This window comes from Heloderma suspectum, chromosome 1, assembly GCF_057233095.1.
Source record: "Heloderma suspectum isolate Gila_16-S chromosome 1, 16-S_ref, whole genome shotgun sequence".
Taxonomy (NCBI): domain Eukaryota; kingdom Metazoa; phylum Chordata; class Lepidosauria; order Squamata; family Helodermatidae; genus Heloderma; species Heloderma suspectum.
The window spans coordinates 212159452-212183512 of NC_139458.1; the positions used below are offsets into that span (position 1 = coordinate 212159452).

The window sequence follows — 24061 nt, forward strand, 5'->3', positions numbered from 1 at the left end:
AGAGGGAACATGCAAGCCAAGAGCTTAGTACATTTATTTATTTATTTGATTTGATTTGTATCCCACCTTTCCATCAGGAAAACGGTGCTCAGGGCACCATGTAGAGTTGAGGGGAGAAAGTATATCCAGAAAGCCCCTGGAAGCAACACAGCAGATATTCATGGGAAAGCTGCTCTTTGGGGAAGAAAAGCCTTCAACGTTCAACCACCAAGAGTCCATTCTCTTCCATCAGAATTGTTCAGTGGGGTTTTTTTCCATCGTGGTTTGTGTGTGCGTGTGTGTACTATGTTGCTTAGCATTAGTGTCTGCTGTTAAAAATAAACTAGATGCAAACAACATTAAACAATTTGTGTATTAATGCGTATATCTTCTAATACACATCTTTTTGTCAACAAGTATGTATATATGTGTATGTGTGTGTTTCATACTGGTGGGAAATGCTGGGAGATGTAGGACTTCTTTCTGTCTAAGCATACATACGATTGCGCCTTTAGAAGGCAGTCCTATGCATGTCTGCTCAGATGTAAGTGCCATTGTGTTCAATGGGACTTACTCCCGGGAAAGTGGGTATAGGATTGCACTAGTAGTGTTGATAGTTTATAAATTCCATGCTCTTTTTATTTTTTCTTGCTGCTCTTGATCTTATGTGTGTGTTCCTTTAGGTAAACTCTTCTTCTTAGAGCTATAAATGTTGTTAGCTCAACCATCTGCATTGAATTTAAGTGGACTGAAGTTCTGCCGTGAAAATATAACATATAAAATCATTATTTTTATAAGGATAGTCTCTTTATAGATCACATGTGAGAACCGAGAGAGAATGTGAGTGTGAAGCTGGTCTAATAAATGAGTTTCAGAAATGCCTTGGGATAGCATCTAGGAAAGAGGTTAATGCTAAAGCAAATTCAATTTTTTCCACTGTAATATTGGACTAGAAATACTGTTCTTAGTTATAAAGGAGAATTGACTCCTGGGTAAAATGACTGTATAGATCTTTAGCAATTGCAGGAAATGAGTTATCCAGCACTGAGAATATAAGACTAGCCTAGTGAAGAAGGTGCTCAAAATGTTGACTATCTACAAGGTTCACTGACTTTTTTTTAGGGATGAGCTTTCTGAACTTGAGGCTTTTGTCCAAACTGTAACTTCCAAGAGACTGATGGACCTCTCCTTCCTGCCTTCATTATGGTTTCTCCCTGACAGGTGTGCACATGGAGGGCAGATCTGCACTGTTCAGACTGCAACATGCTCTGAGGCTTTGGATGGTCCCATGCATGTGCTTTATGACCCCTAGAGTGTAGTGGGTTCTCCCAAGGCCTAGCCTAGCAGAAGAAATTTCAATGCCTGCAAATTCAGTTAAATCCGAACTGGTATGCAAATCCCATATCACTAAATTTTAGATGTAATTAATCATATCTTAAATAGGTAGAACTTACTTTAAATAGTAGTATTATAAAAGGCTGAATACACTCTGAATAAGGGCCAATAAATTAAAATAAAACTCCTCACCCCTCCCTTTCACTTCTCCCTTTGCGTGCCTGGTTTCAAAGCTTCTGTCTTAGCTTGTTAAATCAGTTTCTTATGATGTCTGAACCAGGAAGCCATTGGGGTTGGACTCGATGGCCTTGTAGGCCCCTTCCAACCCTACTATTCTATGACTATTCTATGATTTCAGCACTGCTTACAAACCAGAATATGAAACCAGGGGTGTAGAGGGAGCATGCAGGAACAAAGCTTGTTCATGATCTGATAAATCACGGATATTGGACAAGCATCGTTACATCTGAACCAGGCTGTAGCTTGAAATAATCTGTCATAGCAAGTTAACAGTGTATACCAGAGCTCTCTGTGGTCTGCATAGTATGGAGCAATACAGCCACCCACCCTTAATTTATAGCATGAACGTTCCAAGCTCTACTTGAACAATTATTTCATAGGTTTGCACATATTTTAAAAGATCCTGAAGCAAAGAAGCAGCTACAGCTAAATGTTAACAAAAGAACTGAGACTTGCACGCACGAAAATAGTGGAAACGCTCTTCAAAATCTTCATAAAAGCCCTCAATGATAAAATCATGCTTTGATCTTTGAAATGAATGATTCCTTTCATTTTAGTGAAGATTTTATTAGAATACAAAGAGGTGAATGCATTGTCTAATACCTCTCTATACTTCTTTAGTATAGAAAAAGATCCCTGTCTGTTACAGATCACTTCCTCTAGGTGAATTTTTGATAGCATTGTAGTCATAGGGCACACTTCCTTTGACTTGGGCCTAGAAGTGTTCTTACTGTGTATTTCAATATTTAATTTCTTTTGTCATTTCTTTCATGCAGTATAGAAATGTTTTAAAAAGGAGGAAGAATGGCAGGTTTAAAAAGACACAGTAAAAGTCCAAGTAAAAACTGCATCGTATATCTTATTGTTCATGAGAAATGCTGGGTTGGATGAATCAGAGGTCGGAATTAAGATTGCTGGGAGAATTATCAACAACCTCCGATATGCAGACGATACCACCCTAATGGCAGAAAGCGAAGAGGTTCTAAAGAGCCTCTTGTTGAGGGTGAAAGAGGAGAGTGCAAAAGCTGGTTTGAAACTCAACATTAAAAAAACGAAGATCATGGCATCTGGCCCCATCACTTCCTGGCATATAGAAGGGGAAGAACTGGAAGCAGTGACAGATTTTATTTTCTTGGGCTCCAAGATCACTGCAGACGGTGACTGTAGCCATGAAATTAAAAGACGCTTGCTCCTTGGGAGGAAAGCTATGGCAAACCTAAACAGCATAGTGAGAAGCAGAGACATCACCTTGCCGACAAAGGTCCGTATAATCAAAGCTATGGTTTTCCCAGTAGCAACGTATGGCTGTGAGAGCTGGACTATAAGGAAGGCTGAGCGCCAAAGAATTGATGCTTTCGAACTGTGGTGCTGGAGAAGACCCTTACGAGTCCCCTGGACTGCAAGGAGGTCAAATCAGTCCATCGTAAAGAAAATCAACCCTGAGTGCTCATTGGAAGGACAGATACTGAAGCTGAAGCTGAAATATTTTGGCCACCTAATGCGAAGAGAAAACTCTCTGGAAAAGACCCTGATGCTGGGAAAGACTGAAGGCAAAAGGAGAAGGGGACGGCAGAGGATGAGATGGCTAGATAGCATCACGGATGCAATGAATATGAACTTGAGCACGCTCCGGGAGAGAGTGCAGGACAGGAAGGCCTGGCGTGCTATGGTCCATGGGGTCACGAAGAGTCGGACACGACTGAACGACTGAACAACAACAACAAATATCTTATTGTGAAATAATATTATATAGTATCCCTAGATATGCCTGTTTACAGTTTTCTGTACACTTCATGTCTCTTTAGAAGCGAATATTGCTTTACAACCATAATATATTTCTGAGGGTACTGTTGATATGTAAAAGTTATCGCAAATTTTAATAGAACAGACGATTTCTTGCAGTGTTGGATCTTCAAAAATGTATGTTGCTTATTAGTGAAAATGCAAGGTGCTCCAAAAGTCTGTAAATGTTTGAGCTGTGTCCAAGAGTGAGATACCATTGGTATATGATATTTGGATCATCCTATTACACCTCTCACCAAAACATTTTTTCTAGGTTAGATCTCTGGGTTGTATCTAATGGTAGTCCTACTTAAAGTAGACCCATTGAAATGAATGGGACTTAAGTTAGACTAACATTGGGTATAAGCCCTTGTGTTTACTGTAAGCCACCACCTCTTGTCCCACAAATTTAGTTTCTGATCCTGTTCATACACCTTTCCCCCTTAGATTCTGTGCTAGTTCCTACTGTTCTGTATATATTCTTATAACAGCTTTAATAGCTATTTAGAGGGAGAAAAATGTATGTTTAGACTTGGCAACAATGTAACATGAATATACTGAATGCTTTAATGATGGGAGGGGGCATCAGAATTGAAAATATACATATTATAGACCACTAAGATGTATGAGAAATGTAAGCGATTTTGACAAGTGCTTATAGAAAACTCTTAATGAGTTTATGATTGAATCAAATTCACTGTAAGCAGGCTAATGGTTTTTCAATGCTGCTTCCTCTTCTGTGAGTCTTTTTTCACCGCAGACCCTTTCAGTCCGTATTAGGTTTCTTCAGGTTTATGGCATCAACATGAATAATTTGAACTAAGATGTCTCTCAGATAAGAGAGATCACTTCCTTAATAAGAAGTATTATTGTATCTTTATATATGTTTAAGAGATAAATTATTGTATCCTGTAGGCATGCATGAATCAGTGGCAGATGCTATATTTTAAAAGGAGTAGCAGTTTGAAATCCTGTGTTTGCAATACATGACCCCAGTGGCATTAGAACAATAGGCTTCTGAACAAGTATATTTGGGATGGAGCAATAGGATGAGATTTGGGAATGCGCTTGGTGTTTGGCCATGATTGTGCCATCCATGTACGTTATACTCTGTGGTCGACACACAAAATCTGGTGGATTCGTTTTGTAAGAAGGCAAATTAGCATGCGTGCATGTGAAATATTAGGAGGATCGAAGCAATTTCTACTACATACTCAATATATGGAACCAGAAGTTCTGTAGTCAAGAAATGTAATTTTTCACATGATGGTTGTGCTTGTGCCTTTTACGTGTTGTTTCCCCCATGTTCTGTGAGTTTCAACACTCTTTTCCCAATACCATACAAATGGGACCATTTAGCGTAATGCATGCCACCCCACCCCAAACCATCTTCAGTCAACATTACATATGCAGATTTGGTTAATGTTGCTTGATGGGTTAATTGGAACAGTATACCAGACTCCTTTAGAAATGTTAAGAAGAGAGTGTGTCGTTTACTTAAAAAGATTATTCAAGGGACCTGCCAAAGATGGGAAAAATAGTGTCCACACTTTTTCTTACCCCATTTTCACTTCTATGAGGGCAATGATTGATTCAGATATGAACGATGCCAGAGGGCAGTTTCTTGGTTGAGCTGTTTAAATAACAGCGATCATCCATGACTGCCTCTGTAAGTGCTTTAAAAATTGAAATATGGATTACTATGTCTTGTGTAGTGTATGCATTGTCAGTTTCTTCAGGCTTTGCACTGAAGGAAGAATTACAGGGTCAGTTGGACTTTGAATTGGGAACAATCCCATTCCAAACCCTCTTCTATTGCAGATCACAATATTGTGATCACACCAGCTGGTGGGATGGAATTGATATGCAGTGCAGTACACATTTGGGTCAGGATCCAGACCCGTAGGTGTGTGCAGAGCTTCTAGATGAGTGCTGGGACTCTCCCATTGTTCTTCAGATTGGAGCTTTTTGTGTTGTGTCACAGGTCGCCTCCAAAATTCTGGCAAGTTTTCAATGCAGCTTGTTGGGCACCACGGAGGATGTCTTTCAGAATGGGGTCTGGGGCCTCAGAACTCCCACTGTGTGCCCAGAACACAGCCCTCTGAAGGTTAACTGCAGCCTGTTAAATAGCACTAGTTGAGGCAGACTCAGTATCCATGGTAAAGGTCAGATTTTGGAATACACTGATTATTGTTGCAAGAATAATAATTGAAAAACCTGCCAAACTTGCTTCTGGTGGTTTGTTTCTGAAACGATTTGTCCCTACACCTTGAAGTAGTCAGCAACCAAGATGAACTGTGTCTTCTCAAATGCTCCATAATGTCATATTCATAATACGTTAATAATAATAGTTATTAGCATTGCATTATTTAATAATGATGATTTTAAAAATATGTTTGCCAGTTTGTGCTTTAAGACTTCACAGATTACATGGAAAACGTTACCAGTCTACTATAATTATATTTCAGAAAACAAATGCATTCCATTTCTTGTTCTGATATTTTTCACTTTGAATATATGTACTACTCTTATTTTGTAGGATGGCCGGCTGCGAATAAATGACCAGCTTATTGCAGTGAATGGGGAATCTCTGCTTGGAAAATCAAATCATGAAGCCATGGAGACCTTGAGACGCTCCATGTCTATGGAAGGAAACATTCGTGGGATGATCCAGCTAGTAGTTCTCAGAAGGCTGGATAGGCAAACGGAAGTGGTATGAGAAACCTTTATTTCATATTATTCATTTCTGACAGTTGTATGCATCATTCTGTAAAAATTATTGTGGGGAGATGAACTTCAACGGAAGTTGATATAGTTGGTATTGTTAACGTTTTATTTATAACATTATTATCACAACCCAACCCCCCACCCCCGGTAGCACTGTATCATGACTTTATTACAAGAGCAAGAAGTCAGCAGTACTGACATTGGGTGATTCTAGCATTAGTGGTAATGGTGTTCCACACACCTTGTTTTGAAGAAAAAGCACCCCCTTTTTTGTTGTGGTGCTACCAAATTTTGGTGGCAAATTGCTGCTTTTCCCCATTGTGCTATTTCTGTTGTGCAAGTGTTGGTTTATGGTAGTGCAATTTCATTAGCGCTAGTGCTGGGAAACCATTGGATACTACCTACCAGCTGCATTTGTATATAATGGTTTCTTGAACAAGCCAGGACCTGGCTCTCAGATGATCAAATAGACTGTAATTTGTTTCATTTAATGTTGCTTTGTTGTCCTCCCATCTGCTCTGCAGTTACCCAGCTGCTTATCCCATGCTCCTTTGTGGCAGTCCTCATGGTAGCACCAGTTGTCTTAACATTAGCTGGCTGCAGAAACGGGGAAGGGGACATGAATGCTCTCTGTCTTGGAGATCTCCGGCCACTCTTGGTATGCCCCAAGCCAGACACAGTCCTAAAACTCCCCTCTCTTCCCCCATTCCTAAACACATCCTACAGAGGCTTGCGGCCATTGTCTTAACCCTGTCCTCCTGAGCAAAGGAATCCCTTGCTGCAAGATTTCTGCCCGCAGTCTCACGGGCTTTTGATGAAATTTTCTAGCAACCCCAAAAGTTGACTGGTTACTGACAAATGGATGTGTGAGAATTCTCCCTTCGCCACTCAACCCCACAGCACTAACTCCAGTGGAAATCCTTCTACATCTGACTTTACCAATCACCCAGTAAACACAGACAGCTCTCTTAACCCCATTCTCTGAAGAGAACCCCTGACCTGTGAACCCACCTCCTGTGCTGCAAGTCCCTTTTAATGAATTATTTCCATGGAGTTGTTTATACCCAGAAACACCAGCCACTATAGCACCCTTGAACGCAATTGAAGTCAGCACCCAACTTCCTGAAGACTAGCCCCTGACTCCTGCTTCCCTCATTGTCCGTATCCATTCATCCAGTAGAGAGCTTCAGCTGTTGGGCAGTATAGAAATGAAATGAATAAATCCATCCATCCATCCATCCATCCATCCATCCATCCATCCATCCATCCATCCAATAAAGACACATTTTGGATCGTTAACAAAAAAATACTGGTTAGCAAGGAGAACAACATTTGAAAGCAATAACTTTTATTACTTAGGCTATAACAGAGGCTTGAAGGGGTGTGTCAGAAACACCTGGAAATGAGCAGTTAGGGTGGTTGCTTTAAGACATACAGGAACAGCCTCAAAGCCTGGGCCATTGGTAACATATGGTTAATGGTTCCAAATGAACAGGCCTAAAGTGCTTCTGATGGTCCTTGCTTGACACAGGTAGGCTACCTCAGGCATTTGGCACAAGCACGGCATCCTTCTTGTCATCCAGTCCAGGGAGGTCAGGGTATTCTTCCAGGAGATTTTCAGCTGCGTTACTCTTGGCCACAGGAGTTAGGAGCAATCTACAGATATGAGAGGAATCCAGATCACCTATCCAGGAGAACTTAAGAGATATTGGGCTTTACTCCATTTGCCTTAGTCTTTATATTGAACAAAACTGTGCATCTGGTTTAAACCCATATTTTCTGTAATGCAACAACACGGGTTACCTGACTGTTCATGAACACATGCTCTACTATATGCAAACTAAAAAGAAAAACTACAGTACACTTTTCTGGTGAATAGTTGCCTGTAATTTTTATCCACAAATTAGGATAAAATTTTTGGTCTGCTGAAACAAAGACACTGGCCTTCGACTTTGGCTTTTCTAAAGAGGTTTTCCCATATACCCACCATACATTGAATATCCTGTTGTAATCCTGTACCAAAAGCTGTGTTGTCGTCCCCCTCCATACGGCTTTATACATCACTCAGATGTATGAAATGTGCACACACTTCTAGCACATGCCCTGTGAAGAATACACAATGAGCTCTTGATTGAATCAAACTCATTTTAAACTGAAATTATTTTTATAGGATGTGCTTGCAGTTCAATTGTAATTCCATTTGAGGCTGAAGACTATAGCAAAAAGGGCCATGACCCATTCTTTCCCTTACCTGAACTACTTCCCTCCCTGTTGTATCCCAGCTTGGTATAGCAGGATATGTTTAAAAATCCATTATTATTTTATTGGCTGGGACACTAATGGAACCTTTTCATGACAGCTCTGTTTCACTAGCTGAACACTCTAATTAGGCAGCATACTGATCAGTTGTTGAGCTATTGATTGTGTTATTTATCAAAGAGCTAGAAAGCAGATTTTCTCCCCGTTGCTGTTAATTTAAAGCTGCTTCTCCCACTAGGTATCGGTATTTAGTAATAGCTTTCCCCTGTGATTTATTCAGAACCATATGCAAGTTGTAGCATAAAGGATGCATAGTAATCTGTAACAGGATGGCATCTGTGTTAGAGGGTGATGTTACACTGGTTAAAAAATATGCCATTTTTATTAATAAAGAGAATGTTGGTACACTGGTTATATAGTTGTTGTATCAGTAATCTTCACTACGAGTGGGACCTGCAATAAAATGCTGCAGTGCATCCCCACTCTCTAGGATGAAAGGGATCCAGCTAGCCTGAAACAGCAGCTTTGTAGCACTGTCCTAACATCTCAGGAGGTGGAGGAGCGGAGAAGAGAAGAAGGTCACCCCCTCTCTAGGCTTTCCTCTGCTTTATAGTGCTAGATGTTTGGGACTGGCTGCCAGTTCTGATCGCTGACCATTCAAGAGGTGGTGTCTGGAGAGTGGGAAAGGGAAAAGATGTATTTTTCCTCTATTTCCTCATGAAGGGAAGGGAAGATTTTTAACCACTTGATACTTAGTTCTCTAACACTTATCTTTCCCCACCCCACCATCTCCAGGAAACGTAAAGCTATTACAGACTTGATTGGCCATTTTTCCTCTTTCCCTGCCCTCTATTGTTCTTTACCCCCTCAATTGACACCCTAACTGTCAGGGTGGACACTGAGCCCATAGAATCCCAGAGTAGTTCTGATGCTGAGGAAGAGCAGTCGCTCCTTTGGGAAAGGAGCGTGCTCCTCTCCCAAAGGAGCGACTGCTCTTCCTCAGCATCAGAACTACTCTGGGATTCTATGGGCTCAGTGTCCACCCTGACACTAACGTTCTTTCAACTGCCCTCAACTTGCCCTTCATTCCCCCCTTCATTTCCCAGCAGGCTCCCTAGTATTCCATGTCTTAACTATGGGTTAAATCGATAGACTTATACAATCTGCCAAACTCTGAATCCTGTAACCCCTCCTTTTTTTGCCCCCAGAGAAAAAATCATGCCCATAGAAAACAATGGAGAAATCCAGGATTTTAGCATAGTTGGTTTGGGGCAACAGTGTGTTACTGCACAAACTAAAGGTAGTCACAAAGGCAGGACTTCCTGTCTTCAGTGTTCAACGTGATCCCAGGCGTTCCCTCTCCAGACAGTGAGATTAGTTACTCTAGAATTTTCTTATATCTGTGCATTCATCCCTGCAAGCTTACAGGTCTTTGCTGCATCAGTTTTGGGAATTTATAATAATTTTTTTCTTTTTATTTGGAAATGCATATTTTTTTTGTGTACCTAGGGAGCCTTCTGAAACCACTCTCTTATTTTTGGGTGGCCCTGTTTTGCTTCCAAACCGATAGGCAATCGACTGTCCAAGTGTCCTATTAGATAGAATGATATTCTTATTTGCCAGGCTTTCAGGTTCAAGGGCAGACAGGCAGAGGTTTGGCAGTGCAGGGGTAGGACTTGGAAGGGTTACTGGTAGTTTTATATTGGCCAATAGCACTGGATTAGCCTCCCCACTCCTGGAGTCACCTGACTCCCTGGTCAAAGAAGATTTTTGGCTGCTGTGTCAGTTCTCTTCCCTCGCCTCCAACTCAAACTGGTTGTTTACTTGCTCCTTTTAATCTGTGGATTTGTGTGATTTATTCTTCTCCTGATTCTTGTTTGTATTTCACTCCTGACTTTGGTCTATGTGACTGGACTTTTTTTTATGGAAGAGGACTCCCCCTTTCTTGCCTTCCTGCCTGTACCCTCCCAAATTTGCTCTGGATGGTCCTCTAACACTGAAGGGAGCAAATTTGGGAGGGGGACCGCAGAGGGGAGCTGCCAGTGGTGCCCATTCTGCTGGAAGATGGACACAATTGGATACAGTCCTTCGAGTCCTAATATCCTTTTTGTCTCTTCTTCTGTTCTCACTCTGGTGCTCTTAATATTCATATTGGATTTCCTCTTGTGCCATGCTCCCTTTCATTCTGCTGGTCATATTTTAAACCAGGTTATTTTTCCCAATGCTTTGTCTTCAGTCCTGCTTCTGTTCCTTTTCCTGTTTCTGATCATTGTCTTGTTAACTTTAACCTTTTACATTTTCTTCTACTTGAGTTTCCAAGCCATTTCAAGAGCTTCATTCTTTAGATCCTATTCAGTTCACTGCTTCCCTTCTCACTAACCTTTCTAATCTTCTCCAGTCTCTGTAATATGTGCTGCTCTTTCTGGTCTGCTCTTCCTCATACTTTAGACTCATGTGCCCTCATTTCATTTTGTTTTCTTTGTCTCTCTCCTGTGTTAGAGCTGCTGAACATCTCTAGTGCAAATCTTGCTCTGTCTGATTTTGTTCATTATGAATTCATGGCTTCCTCTTATTCATCTGTTCTGTAATCTTATTTTTCTCCTCTTATCTGATATTCTTCTTATCCTCTGGCAGTTTGTTAATTTCATTTCTCTAACCTCATCCTTTGCCCATTCCTTACATTTCTTCTAATAGCTTTCCCAATATATTGTTGATTAAAATTTCTGTTCTTTGTTCCCCCCTTTTCTGCTAAGTATAATATTACTACTATTTCCACTGTACCAGATCCTCTCACTCTCCTTTTCCTTATTTGCTCTTGTTTCTGTCTTAATTGCTTCACTTCTGTTGTTGTTGTTGTTGTTGTTCAGTCGTTCAGTCGTGTCCGACTCTTCGTGACCCCATGGACCATAGCACGCCAGGCCTTCCTGTCCTGCGCTCTCTCCCGGAGCGTGCTCAAGTTCATATTCATTGCATCCGTGATGCTATCTAGCCATCTCATCCTCTGCCGTCCCCTTCTCCTTTTGCCTTCAGTCTTTCCCAGCATCAGGGTCTTTTCCAGAGAGTTTTCTCTTCGCATTAAGTGGCCAAAATATTGGAGCTTCAGTTTCATTATCTGTCCTTCCAATGAGCACTCCGGGTTGATTTCCTTTAGGATGGACTGATTTGACCTCCTTGCAGTCCAGGGGACTCGTAAGAGTCTTCTCCAGCACCACAGTTCGAAAGCATCAATTCTTTGGCGCTCAGCCTTCCTTATAGTCCAGCTCTCACAGCCATACATTACTACTGGGAAAACCATAGCTTTGATTAGACGGACCTTTGTCGGCAAGGTGATGTCTCTGCTTCTTACTATGCTGTCTAGGTTGGCCATAGCTTTCCTCCCCAGGAGCAAGCGTCTTTTAATTTCATGGCTACAGTCACCGTCTGCGGTGATCTTGGAGCCCAAGAAAGTAAAATCTGTCACTGCTTCCATTTCTTCCCCTTCTATATGCCAGGAAGTGATGGGGCCAGAATCCAACACTTGCTTCTTGATCCAGTTCTCTCTTACTTTTTAATAACGATGGCTCCATCAGTTCTTTTCTCTCTTACTCATATCTTAAATCTCTTTTTTCTTTTGATATTCTTTCTTTTGATGTTCTTTCCTTCGCATATTGTATCTTCTTGCTTTACAGATACCATTGTTCCTCCAGCATTTTAAATAACTTCTCTGAATCATCACCTCCTCTTCAGCTAGCATCCTGTTTCTTTTATTTATTTCTTCTTAACACCACTTCAGAGGGTTGTCTATTCTCAGTGCCTCATTTTACTTTCTTCTAATTTTTCTTTCAGTCCAACATTCAACTCCAGCATTCTAGAGACTGTTTTGTGTAAAGTCTCTAATCTTATATATGCTAAATCACAAGAGCTCTATCCTTCTTAATCTTTCATCAGTTTTTGATACAATTGATAATCTCTGTTTTTAGTTCTCATTCTTTGGAATTTGTGGTATTGGTTTCACTCCAGTCTCACAAGTTGTTCTTTTAAAGTTTCTTTCATGGTTCTTTTTTCTTTTCAGTTTCCTCTTACAGTTGCGGTCCCCGAGGACTACAGTCCTTCTTTTCACTCTTTATATATTTCTTCTTGGCAATCTGATTTCTTCTTTTGGCTTACAGTATCACTGTTACATTGATGCTGTCCAGTTCTGTTTTTCTGTTCATTTTTTCTCTAGTTCTGTTCTTACCAATATTTCCAGTTGTATTATGGCTATCTATATCTGCCTGAATATTGGATCATTATCTCAGACTAAATGCACACTTACTTTCTCTTTTTCTTTCAGTTGACATCACCCTTCAGTCTTCTCAACAATTTAAGACTACGGGTGTTATCATAGTTTCTTTTATTTCTTTTTCAGGTTTCATTTTTTAAATCTACCAACTCTACTGAAACTTTTATTCAGACTCTAGTTCTATATCATGTTGACTACAGGAATGTTTTGTTCATTGGTATTCCTGCCTCTCAGTTTACCTCTGTTGTCAACTGTTCTGTTCTTTATTTTTTCTTTCTGCGTGACTTAATTATGCTTTAATCATGTCATTCCTTTTGTTTCCGTTCACTAGCTTCCTATGCTTCATATCAAGTTTTAAACTTCTTTTCTTAACCTATACATCTCCTTATGATCTTGCTGGTCCTTCTCCATCTTCATTGCGCGCTCTCTCTCTCTCTCTCTCAATCCCTCTGCTCACCTAACACTTGTTAGAATCATAGAACAGTAGGGTTGGAAGGGGCCTACAAGACCATCGAATACAAGCCCCTGCTCAATGCAGGAGTTGTTGTTGTGCCTCAATTCCCATGTCCCTGACTGTTATTTTTTGGTCCCTTTTGTGTGGAAGTATTTTCCTTTAAATATTCTGTGGTCTCTTTGTATTACTGTAAGTAATTATGAAAATCCCACCTTCTCTCTCTTGTGTTTCCCTCTTGATGTACTACTTGGATTTTTTTGCTTCATTCGTAATCCTAGGTTAATTATTGTATTCCAGGGGTGCAGAAGCTCAGGCCAGGGGCACAAATCCAGCCCTCTCCATATGGCCCTACCTCCTTTCCTTCAGCCTCCAATCATTTCATGGCTTGTTGGCTTTTGTTCAGGTTGTTCTCTATTCTAAAAGGTTGAAATGCCTCTTATCTAACGCTTATTTACTGGCAATAAGAGCTCTAAGCTAAAATATCTTGGAATTTTTGGCCCCAACTCTTTTGCCTTTAGCCTGCCCACAACCAGAATGTGAAATGGAATTGGGCCCTTGGGCTGAAGGAAGTTCTGCATCCCTGCTGTATTCTTTAACTCTCTTTCTTTCTTCCAGGTTTTTCTAGCTTGCACAAAGTTTCCCCCTCCCTGCAGCTCCCCTCTTCTTGTCAAATTCTTTTTAGATTTTCAGCTTGGGATCAGAACAGAAATCTGTATGGCACATATCACATATTAGGCACTGTATAAATAATAGATGATAATGATAGTCAGAGCTCTATTTTGGGTGCTGGTTAAACGAAAATTCATCAAAATTCCCATTTTGTGGACTGAGGACCATAAGCAAAATCAGGGGGTCACAAAACTGCTTGAGCCATATGTGGTATAAATGCATATACATAAGACACTTTGGATTGGATCCAGACTAACTTAGTTGAACTTGGTTCCCACTGAAATCAATGAGACTTGAATTAGGTCATGACTAACTTGTCCCATTGATTTCAGTGGGACATAAGTTGAACTAACTTTACTCTACCTCCATTCCATTATAAAATGGATGAGATTTTTAAATGATAGTTCTCAAAATCCACTGCAAGTGATTCTACCCTGAAAGCAAGATATACTTTCCCTGTGAATTTAAATACACAAAATAGAGGCCAGCTTGGCATGAGTTTGCAAATACTTTTGAATGAAGGCAGTATGCTTTTAATAGTTGTAGAACTGGCGGGTGGGGAGGAATATGTCTCTCTCTTTTACAGTAGAACAGTTAATTAGTTCTTTAAAACTAATTCTATTTAGTTAATTGTTTATTTTTACAAAGCAAATGTCAGAAGAAATTTGGATTGGTTGTTGATGGGAGAAAGAAAAACTTTAAAAAGCCAAATACGTTGAGATATGGGTTAAGGGTTTGCCATTTACTTCCAAAGCCATTCTGGTGTGCATTCATTACAGCACATATGTGGCAGACACTGAGAGAAGGGAACCAGCTGGCTGTCAAAAAATTACCGTTGGCACAGCTTTTCTCGTCTTGACAAGGCTACAAGCTGCCTTCACAGATGGAGTAATAATGGGAAGCCAGTTGTGGTCAGAAGAAGCTGTATTCTGCATTCTGCCTTTGCTAGGTGTAATCTGGGGCTGTGCCAAATTTTGTTGGGCTAGAAATATTTTACAAAAAACATTTAGATTGTGTGAATATTCATCCCCCCCCCCCCAATTTGATTCCATAATTTCTCCTGGATGCGGTTACTTCAGTGCTATTTCTTCCCCAAATGCTTGCTCTTTCCTGGATTAGTTACTGCCAGGGAGTGCTAAACTGGCCCGCTAAGTAGTGAAGCAACAGAGACTTGCTGTGCATTCCACAAAACTTTTATTCAGTTAATAACATCTCTTCACACCTGCAGCATTTCGCCTAATTAGCTAAACAAAGCAAGGCAGTTGCCTGTCAACTCAAATGGACAGTTTCCTGCTGTGCCCAGACTTTTACTGGGCTCCTCCTTCAGGGAGGGTCCTCCTGATCCAACTTCTGACGAGCAACCAATCTGGCAGATTCTCTCCACTCTGCCCGCTTAACTCTGCACCAAACTTTGGTGCCTGTTAGTTCTGGGGCTCCCTCCCCCTCTGGCAAAGGGTGAGTTCCCACAGGGAGGGGGTTGACGGTCTCTGAACCTGGGCCTCTGGTCCAGTGTGCCCCTAGGAAGTGTCATCCCTGACTCCTGGAGAGTCTTGGGGGATTTTCTTCCCCTCTCCCGGTCTTGGTTGGGCTTCTTCTAGCTCTGCCTCCATATCTGAATCAGAGTCCAAAACCAAACCAGGGAGCTTGGGCCCAACCCAACAGTTATCAAGGTGATCGTAGCTAATCAGGAATCACACAGGGAGTGGGATGATACCACAGCATTATGTAGCCAATCAGATGATGTCTCTTAAGTCAGTCGATAGTCAACCAATAGTGAGAGCAATAGAGAGTGTTCTAATTGAATAGATGAACATTTTCCCAAGGAATGCCAAAAATCTTCAGAAAGGGGGGTAATCAATTGATGAAAACATTTCTTAAATGTTAAAGCATTTTTACCCCGTTTATCAAGCAAAAAGAGCACCCAAAATGACTTCCAAAAATCAATAACTGGACAGCCCCTACCCTCAGGCTAATAATCTTAAAGTCATGAGATATACAAGGAAAAGGGTTGGGAGGGAGGGATGTAAAGTATCGTGCTTCATGAGGCAAAGCCAAAAATCCCCTGCCTCAGTTTCAGGTGGATGCCATTTTATGTCCCTTGGAAAAATTCAACAGAATGGCACGACATAGCATCATTCTGAGGGAGAATTCTGGTACATAAAAATGTGGCTGCTGGCTTATGGCTCTCATAAGGAGTGCTGCCACAAAACAAGAAGTAGCAAAGACAAAGGGTTAAAGAGGTAGGCGAGTTTTGTCCTCTCCCTGTCCCCGCACACCCCCCCCTCCCAATCTGAGCTGAGAACTTACAGCTCAGACTTAACTGTATGCAGCTTTGATTCAGTCTTAGGCTTTCCTTCACACGGAGCTTTTATCCTGCGATTGAGATGGCTCCTTCACAGAAGTTCACGGGCTCTTTACAGGACGCTGCAACCTCCAGGGCATCTCCTGCACTAAATGCCCTTTGTTCCGTTTTTAAATAGATCACAGATAATGAGCAGTCAAATTTCCCCGTTGTGTACTGCTTGCGTTCCCTCCGTGAAAAGAGGAAAAGCTGCAAGAAGAGGAGCTCTATTAAAGTTAATGGAAGACTCAGATACAGGGAGAAGGAGGGGGAAGGGGGAGGGGGAGGGGAAAAGGAAGCAGGTGAAAGAGGGAATCGTTGTGATCCTGCATTTAAAACGGAAGCAGAAAGTCCTGTTTTAAATGCAGGATTTTAGGCTGGTGTAGAGATGCTATTAGTGTAATCCTGGAGCCACTTATTCTGCAACAGCCCAGCTGTACTGTGTGGGGTTCCTGGAAGACTACTGCAGTAATTGGGAGCATTTCCTAGTGAGTTGAATCATAGGAGGCCATTCCAGATGGAGATCTCTTGTTCCCTTGTCAATATTTACTGATAACTATTTTTAAAAGCAGTTTTACCATTTCAGATTGAAGAATATAAAATACTATGTTTCAGACATTAGAATATGAAATAATATCTTCTGTTAACTAGATAGATACATACATTCGTAGAGTATATATTCAATATCTTCTGTTGTGTATCTCATAAATAATGTACAAATTGAGTGCTGTATTGGGGAGTCTGATATTTTTAGGAAGTATTGTTAGCCATATACATCTATACATGTCATTCTGTTTCCTCTTAGGAATGCACAGAGCGTGTTGTATTATATCCCAAACTGGAAGCTGAGGGGAATGTTAATTTTGCAAGCATTCCTAGGCGTAGTGATGCTGCTGTGCAGTGTTTTGTAACGTATTGCCCTCAGGAGAGGTTGAAAGGTGAGTGCTGTGCACCCTACTTTTGCTTTTAACTTTTTGGTGTTGTATTGTTTTCAGAAACTCACATCAACTCAGAAAGCAATTAATTAGAGTAAGTGCAGACTTTGTAAGACATGAAAATTTCAGGGAAGGTGGAATAGCTGACTCAGAACCTGTGAATTAAATTCCTGGCACAAATACCACTTTTAAGTGTCAGTTTCTAGCTTGCTGCCCAAACACGTAAGGTTGGATATAAAACAAATTACAGGTACAAATTTTAGCTGTAATGTTTGTTCCTTACAGGACTTAAAGAATTCTAGCGTTCCTAAACTTGGGTATCTGGTTCTTATCTGGTACCTTTTTTTTATTGTTCTATGGATGTATTTTTAGTGATTTGTTTTCAGTTGTGTTTTCCATATATTGTTTATTTTGATGAATGTATGACACCTTAAAGACTATCTGAATTATAGGGCAGGATTTAAATTCTATGAATGAATGAATGAATGGCATGAAGGCTACAGTTTTTCATAGTTATTTGTAGCAAAGTCCATTCTGGTGCAGGGGGATAGCATGTGTTTATTTGTTCACAACATTACATACAATTGTATGTTGAATATACCAGCTTGTTCTTTTTTTATCAAAATGGAGACTACCGCAAATAACAAGATTATATATAAAATCTTTTCTTTTTTTTATTATGTTTCTATACCGCCCAATAGCTGAAGCTCTTTGGGCGGTTCACAAAAATTAAAACCACAAGTACAGCATAAAAACAATATAAATATAAAAGGTTAAAACTACAGTATAAAGTAAAACCAGAATAAAACCTAGCAGCAATGCAGAGATTTAAAATATATTAACAAACTTAAAACAACAGAGCTAAAAGACTAGGATACTAAAATGCTAAAATTCCTGGGAAAATAAAAAGGTCTTCACCTGGCACCAGAAAAAGTACAATGTAGGTGCCTGACGACCCTCCCAAAGATGGATTTTTTCCTCATGTACCCACAACGGAAAGCTAGTGGTTCCTGATCAAAATGATCAATCTCTTCCATCTAAAGAGTTTTACAGCTGCTTAAAGGATTCTCACCGAACTATATGACCTGAGGAAGGCCCACTTGGTAAAATAGTGCTTTCAAGGAATGAAATAGTAGCCACTTCTGGCATGCAGTTACTTTGGCTTAAATCCAAAATGCCCTTTTGCCAGCCTCAATCCTTTTCTGCTTGCAGAAGGGTTGAATCTGACCTGGTGGAAGAGCAGTGTGTAAAAATCCAGAGAAGTAGCTCTGATCACACAAGATTTTTTCAAGACCATTCTATGCCCACATGATTTTATGCACTATAGCCTGTATCTTCCTCATTCACCATGGCTTGGATCAGAGTTGGCCTTCCAGGACAGAAAGGGCTGGCAATCCAGCAGAGGCTACTGCTCAAGGAAATGGAAGAGGAAGCAGTGTTTGCCAATTCTCTTTCCCCTGTGCAGCCTCCTGCACCTCCTCTCTTGCTTTTCCAGAGTGTCCTCCAAACCTCTGGAGCAGATTTTTGAGGCAGTACAGGGGGGAGGGGAATCGGCAAAAATCCCATTCTGTGAGTGGAGCTCTGCTCACTGGATCCAGCCCCATTTTACATCTCATAATGCAATGCAGGGGTGGGCAGAAAGTAGACCAAAACCTACTGTGGGTAATTTGATCACCAAACACTTCTGATTCGATCACAAATTTGATCACCAAACATTGTTTTAACAATATCACCTTCTTTTTTCTGAATTCAGCTGCTGAAAGGGGAAAGCTTGGGGGGAAACTACAAAAGGGTTTTTGTGTGAAAGGACAGTGAACTCATTTCTGGGCTGAGATACACTCACATATCCCCTTTCCCTTAATTCTAAGTGTATGTCCGCCCCTCTTTCTAAGCCACTATTTTGCACTTGGCTCCAGCTGGTGGATCTTGGGATTCTAGGAAAAAACAAAAGTAGAACCTGCAAGCTTGAAGTCCACCCACCCCTGCTGTAATGTTAATTCTCAGTACTGCACTGCAGAAGAATCATAAGAGTTGGAGTGACCTCAGAGATCATTTAGTCCAACCCTGTGCCGATGTGCAGGAGTTACAGAACAGCATGAATACATTCTCCTTCCACTCCCAGTTCTTTGGATCAAAGTCACAGGTTCTGAATGAGTTCTTAAAAGGTAATAGAGAAGGAGGGAATAGGGATACAGAAAAGTGTATGGTATGGGACATCTGAACTGCTTATTTATAAACAACACTATTGTTGAAGCAGATATGATATTTGAAACACAGAGAGAAAGTTGATATATTTCAAGAAATGAACTACTAGTCCAGTGTGTTCTGCACTACTTAGAGAAGCACATTTAAGAGCAGATGCATCTGGCACAATTGCTTAATTTAGCTGTGGGGTGGAAATCACCATCAGTAGATAAGTTTAAATGTTTCTGTAGCTCTTATGAGCCCAAACCCCAATGGAAGTTTATTAAAGTGTTACTGTAGGATGATCTTACTGAAATTCCTACATCTCACAAGTATTTCATTATATATTCTTGGAATTGTTTTTTTATTTTGCAAGGTACTTAGAATATCAAATGTTGCTGCCGTGGTTTTTATCTTATTATCACTAACACATTTAGCTTATGTTATTTTCACTCTTTTGACTGTAGCATTTTAAGCAGTGGTAGAATAAGAGACTAGCTACACTCAGTTTAAGCTGGAAAAGCACTCACCATTAATTTAGTTCCTATTTTAAGCATTTGATGGATGCTAGAAATGGAAGAACCTACATGGTAACTTCTATCCAAAGTGTTTAATGCCAATGGTGAAAAGTCAAATAGAATGGCTGAAAAAAGACAAAACACTGGAAAGCAAAAGGAAGTTAAAATTGTAGAAATAGAAATTCCACTCAAAATGCATAGGATTAAAATTCATGAGATGGCAAGATTGAACATCGACATCTTGGGAATCAGCGAACTAAAATCGACAAGCATGGGTGAATTTAATTCAGGTACCCATTATATCTACTACTGCGGGCAAGAATCCCTTAGAAGAAATGGAGTAGCACTCATAGTCAACAAAAGGGTGGGAAAAGCAGTACTGGGGTACAATCTCAAAAACGACAGAATGATCTCAGTACGAATCCAAGGCAAACCATTCAACATCACAGTAATTCAAGTCTATGCCCCAACCACTGAGGCCAAAGAAGCTGAGGTTGATCGGTTCTGTGAAGACCTACAACACCTTCTAGAACTAACACCAAAAAAAGATGTCTTTTTCATCATAGGGGATTGGAATGCTAAAGTAGGAAGTCAAGAAATCACCGGGATAACAGGCAAGCATGGCCTTGGTGTACAAAATGAAGCAGGACAAAGGCTAATAGAGTTTTGCCAAGAGAACATGCTGATCATAGCAAACACTCTTTTCCAACAGCACGAGAGGTGACTCTACACATGGACATCACCAGATGGTCAATATCGAAATCAGATTGATTATGTCCTTTGCAGCCAAAGATGGAGAATCTCTATACAGTCAGTAAAAACAAGACCTGGAGCTGACTGTGGCTCAGATCATGAGCTTCTTGTTGCAAAATTTTGGCTTAAATTGAAGAACGTAGGGAAAACCTCTAAACCATTCAGGAATGACCTAAATCATATCCCTGATGAATATACAGTGGAGGTGAGGAATAGATTTAAGGGATTAGACCTGATAGACAGAGTGCCTGAGGAACTATGGACGGAGGTCCGTAACATTGTTCAGGAGGCACCAACTCAATCCATCCCAAAGAAAAAGAAATGCAAGAAAGCCAAGTGGCTGTCTGAGGAGGCTTTACAAGTAGCTGAGGAAAGAAGGGAAGCGAAAAGCAAGGGAGAAAGGGGAAGATATATCCAACTGAATGCAGAGTTCCATAGGATAGCAAGGAGAGACAAAAAGGCCTTCTTAAATTAACAATGCAAAGAAATCAAGAAAAACAGTAGAATGGGAAAGACTAGAGATATTTTCAAGAAAATTGGAGATCTCAAGGGAACGTTTTGTGCAAAGACGGGCATGATAAAGGACAAAGAAGGCAGGGACCTAACAGAAGCAGATGAGATTAAGAAGAGGTGGCAAGAATACACAGAAGAACTATACAGGAAAGATCTGAATGTCCCTGATAGCCATGATAGTGCGGTCACTGAACTTGAGCCGGACATCCTCGAGAGTGAAGTCAAGTGGGCCTTAGGAAGCATTACTAACAACAAAGCTAGCGGAGATGCCAGTATTCCAGCTGAGCTATTTAAAATCCTACAAGATGATGCTGTTAAAGTGCTGCATTCAATATGCCAACAAATCTGGAACACTCAACAGTGGCCACAAGACTGGAAAAGGTCAGTTTACATTCCAATTCCAAAGAAGGGCAACGCCAAAGAGTGTTCAAACTACCGCACCATTGCGCTCATTTCACATGCCAGCAAGGTGATGCTCAAAATCCTACAAGCTAGGCTTCAGCAGTATGTGAACTAAGAACTACCGGAAGTACAAGCGGGGTTCCGAAGAGGCAGAGGAACTAGAGATCAAATTGCCAACATTCGCTGGATCATGGAGAAAGCAAGAGAATTCCAGAAAAACGTCTATTTCTGCTTCATTGACTACGCTAAAGCCTTTGATTGTGTGGATCACAACAAACTGTGGCAAATTCTGAAAGAGATGGGTGTACCAGACCACCTTAGCTCTCTCCTGAGAAACCTGTACGAGGGTCAAGATGCAGCAGTAAGAACCGGACATGGAACAACCGATTGGTTCAAAATTGGGAAAGGAGTACGACAAGGCTGCACATTGTCGCCCTGCTTATTTAACTTATATGCAGAGTACATCATGAGAAACGCCGGGTTGGATGAATCACAGGTCGGAATTAAGATTGTCCGGAGAATTATCAACAACCTCAGATACGCAGATGATACCACCCTAATGGCAGAAAGCGAAGAGGATCTAAAGAGCCTCTTGTTGAGGGTGAAAGTGGAGAGTGCAAAAGCGGGTTTGAAACTCAACATTAAAAAAACTAAGATCATGGCATCTTGCCCCATCACTTCCTGGCATATAGAAGGGGAAGAACTGGAAGCAGTGACAGATTTTATTTTCTTGGGCTCCAAGATCACCGCAGACAGTGAGTGTAGCCATGAAATTAAAAGACGCTTGCTCCTTGGGAGGAAAGCTATGGCAAACCTAGACAGCATAGTAAGAAGCAGAGACATCACCTTGCCGACAAAGGTCCGCATAATCAAAGCTATGGTTTTCCCAGTAGCAACGTATGGCTGTGAGAGCTGGACTATAAGGAAGGCTGAGCGCCAAAGAATTGATGCATTCGAACTGTGGTGCTGGAGAAGACTCTTACGAGTGCCCTGGACTGCAAGGAGGTCAAATCAGTCCATCCTAAAGGAAATCAACCCTGAGTGCTCCTTGGAAGGACAGATACTAAAGCTGAAGCTGAAATATTTTGGCCACCTAATGCGAAGAGAAAACTCTCTGGAAAAGACCCTGATGCTGGGAAAGACTGAAGGCAAAAGGAGAAGGGGACGGCAGAGGATGAGATGGCTAGATAGCATCACTGATGCAATGAATATGAACTTGAGCACACTCTGGGAGAGAGCGGACAGGAAGGCCTTGGCGTGCTATGGTCCATGGGGTCACAAAGAGTCGGACACGACTTAACGACTGAACAACAACAACTGAAAGAAGAATGGAAAGCAGTAGCCTAATCGCTAGTACTACTGTATCAACAAGTAACATTCTTTGAAAGATGCACCTTGCCCATATGTCTGCAGGTTCCTGGATTATGATGTTATCACTTGTTTTTTAGACTTGGGGGGGTGTTTCCACCAATGATTTACTCTGAGCTGGCTGCGTGTTCAGGTCGTTAGGGATACATGACGTTGTGGCCATCCAGCAGTCAACCCGGAGCTTATCAGGGAAAAACTGGATTTCCTGAGGCTACTTGAAGTCCGATTCTTTTCCTTAAGTTGGGTTCTTCCCAGTATAGTTGTTGTATGCCCCAACCCCCACATTTAGCTCAGGTATGCTAGCCCTACCCAGGGGTGTGCCTTTCATCATGACCCCAGTCAAGGGGTGTTTCCTCCCATTGTGCTGAATGAGGCTTGCCCTCTGAATGTCCACATCAGGACTTACAGAGATCCCCCTCAATTGACATAGCACATTTTAAAGCCCAATTCGTTAAATGCGATTAAGTGCGATCTTGAGGCTCCGATTAATTGCCTTAGGAAGTAACTACTTCACAGCTTCCTTATAGAGATCCTGTGTGTTAAAATGGGGGCTGGTTTCCATCTCTTTCCCACAACAAACTCATTAGTGTCGCCTCAGAAGTAACTCCAATTGTGGTAAATGAGGTCCTGTGGGTTAAAATGGGGGCTGGTTTCTGTCCTTGTGTTCTCCCCCCCCCCCCCGTTTCCCAGCACAAGCATATGTGTGTCTACTTGGAGGTAACTGCCATTATGCTCAATGAGGCTTGCTCCTGAAATGCAGGTGAATCTGGACTTTCAGGGGAAAGGAAAAGGGCGGGGAGCTTCTCTTATTGGTTAAACAGCCCCTGCCAGTCAGATGATGTTCAAACCCCCCCCTCCCCCGAAGTATGCTCTGTGAAGCGATTTTTACTGGTCCAAAGAATCTGCTCCTGGCCACAGCAGGATTTAAAAAATCCGGTACTCCTCCATTCGCTTCTCCTTCCGTTGTCACGGAAGGAGAAACACGGCCTCGGTATATGTTTTAGGATCATAACTAAATAACACCATGACAGTCCCTCTAGCATATGATGCTTTCTATAAGTTCTGTGTGGTGACCTGTAGTAATTGTAAAAAAATCAAAACCCACCACCAGATGTTTTATAAAAATAATAGACCTAGACAGAGTAGTGAGTTTGTAACAAAAGGAGAAATAAAATGGAGCAACAGTAGTAATAGCACTTATTGGTCAAAAGAGTAAGGTGGGAGGAGGGAGGAAAGTCACTGAAGAAACTTTAAAAAGTGCAGTAGATGATCAAATTCCATAAAGACAGGAATAGTGCAGTGCAGAATAGAAGAGAGAGGCTCCAGATGAGAGACAGGTAG

At 41.2% G+C, this 24061-nt stretch overlaps 1 protein-coding gene across 1 annotated transcript in view; it reads left to right on the forward strand.

The window, feature by feature from the left end:
* The window catches only part of PARD3B (par-3 family cell polarity regulator beta), a 679914-nt gene that overhangs the window by 261539 nt on the left and 394314 nt on the right, over positions 1-24061 (forward strand). The window contains exons 12-13 of the mRNA XM_084818423.1: positions 5876-6049; positions 16853-16985. Of these exons, the coding sequence (XP_084674549.1) occupies positions 5876-6049; positions 16853-16985 (307 nt within the window). The remainder of the gene's footprint in view (positions 1-5875; positions 6050-16852; positions 16986-24061) is intronic.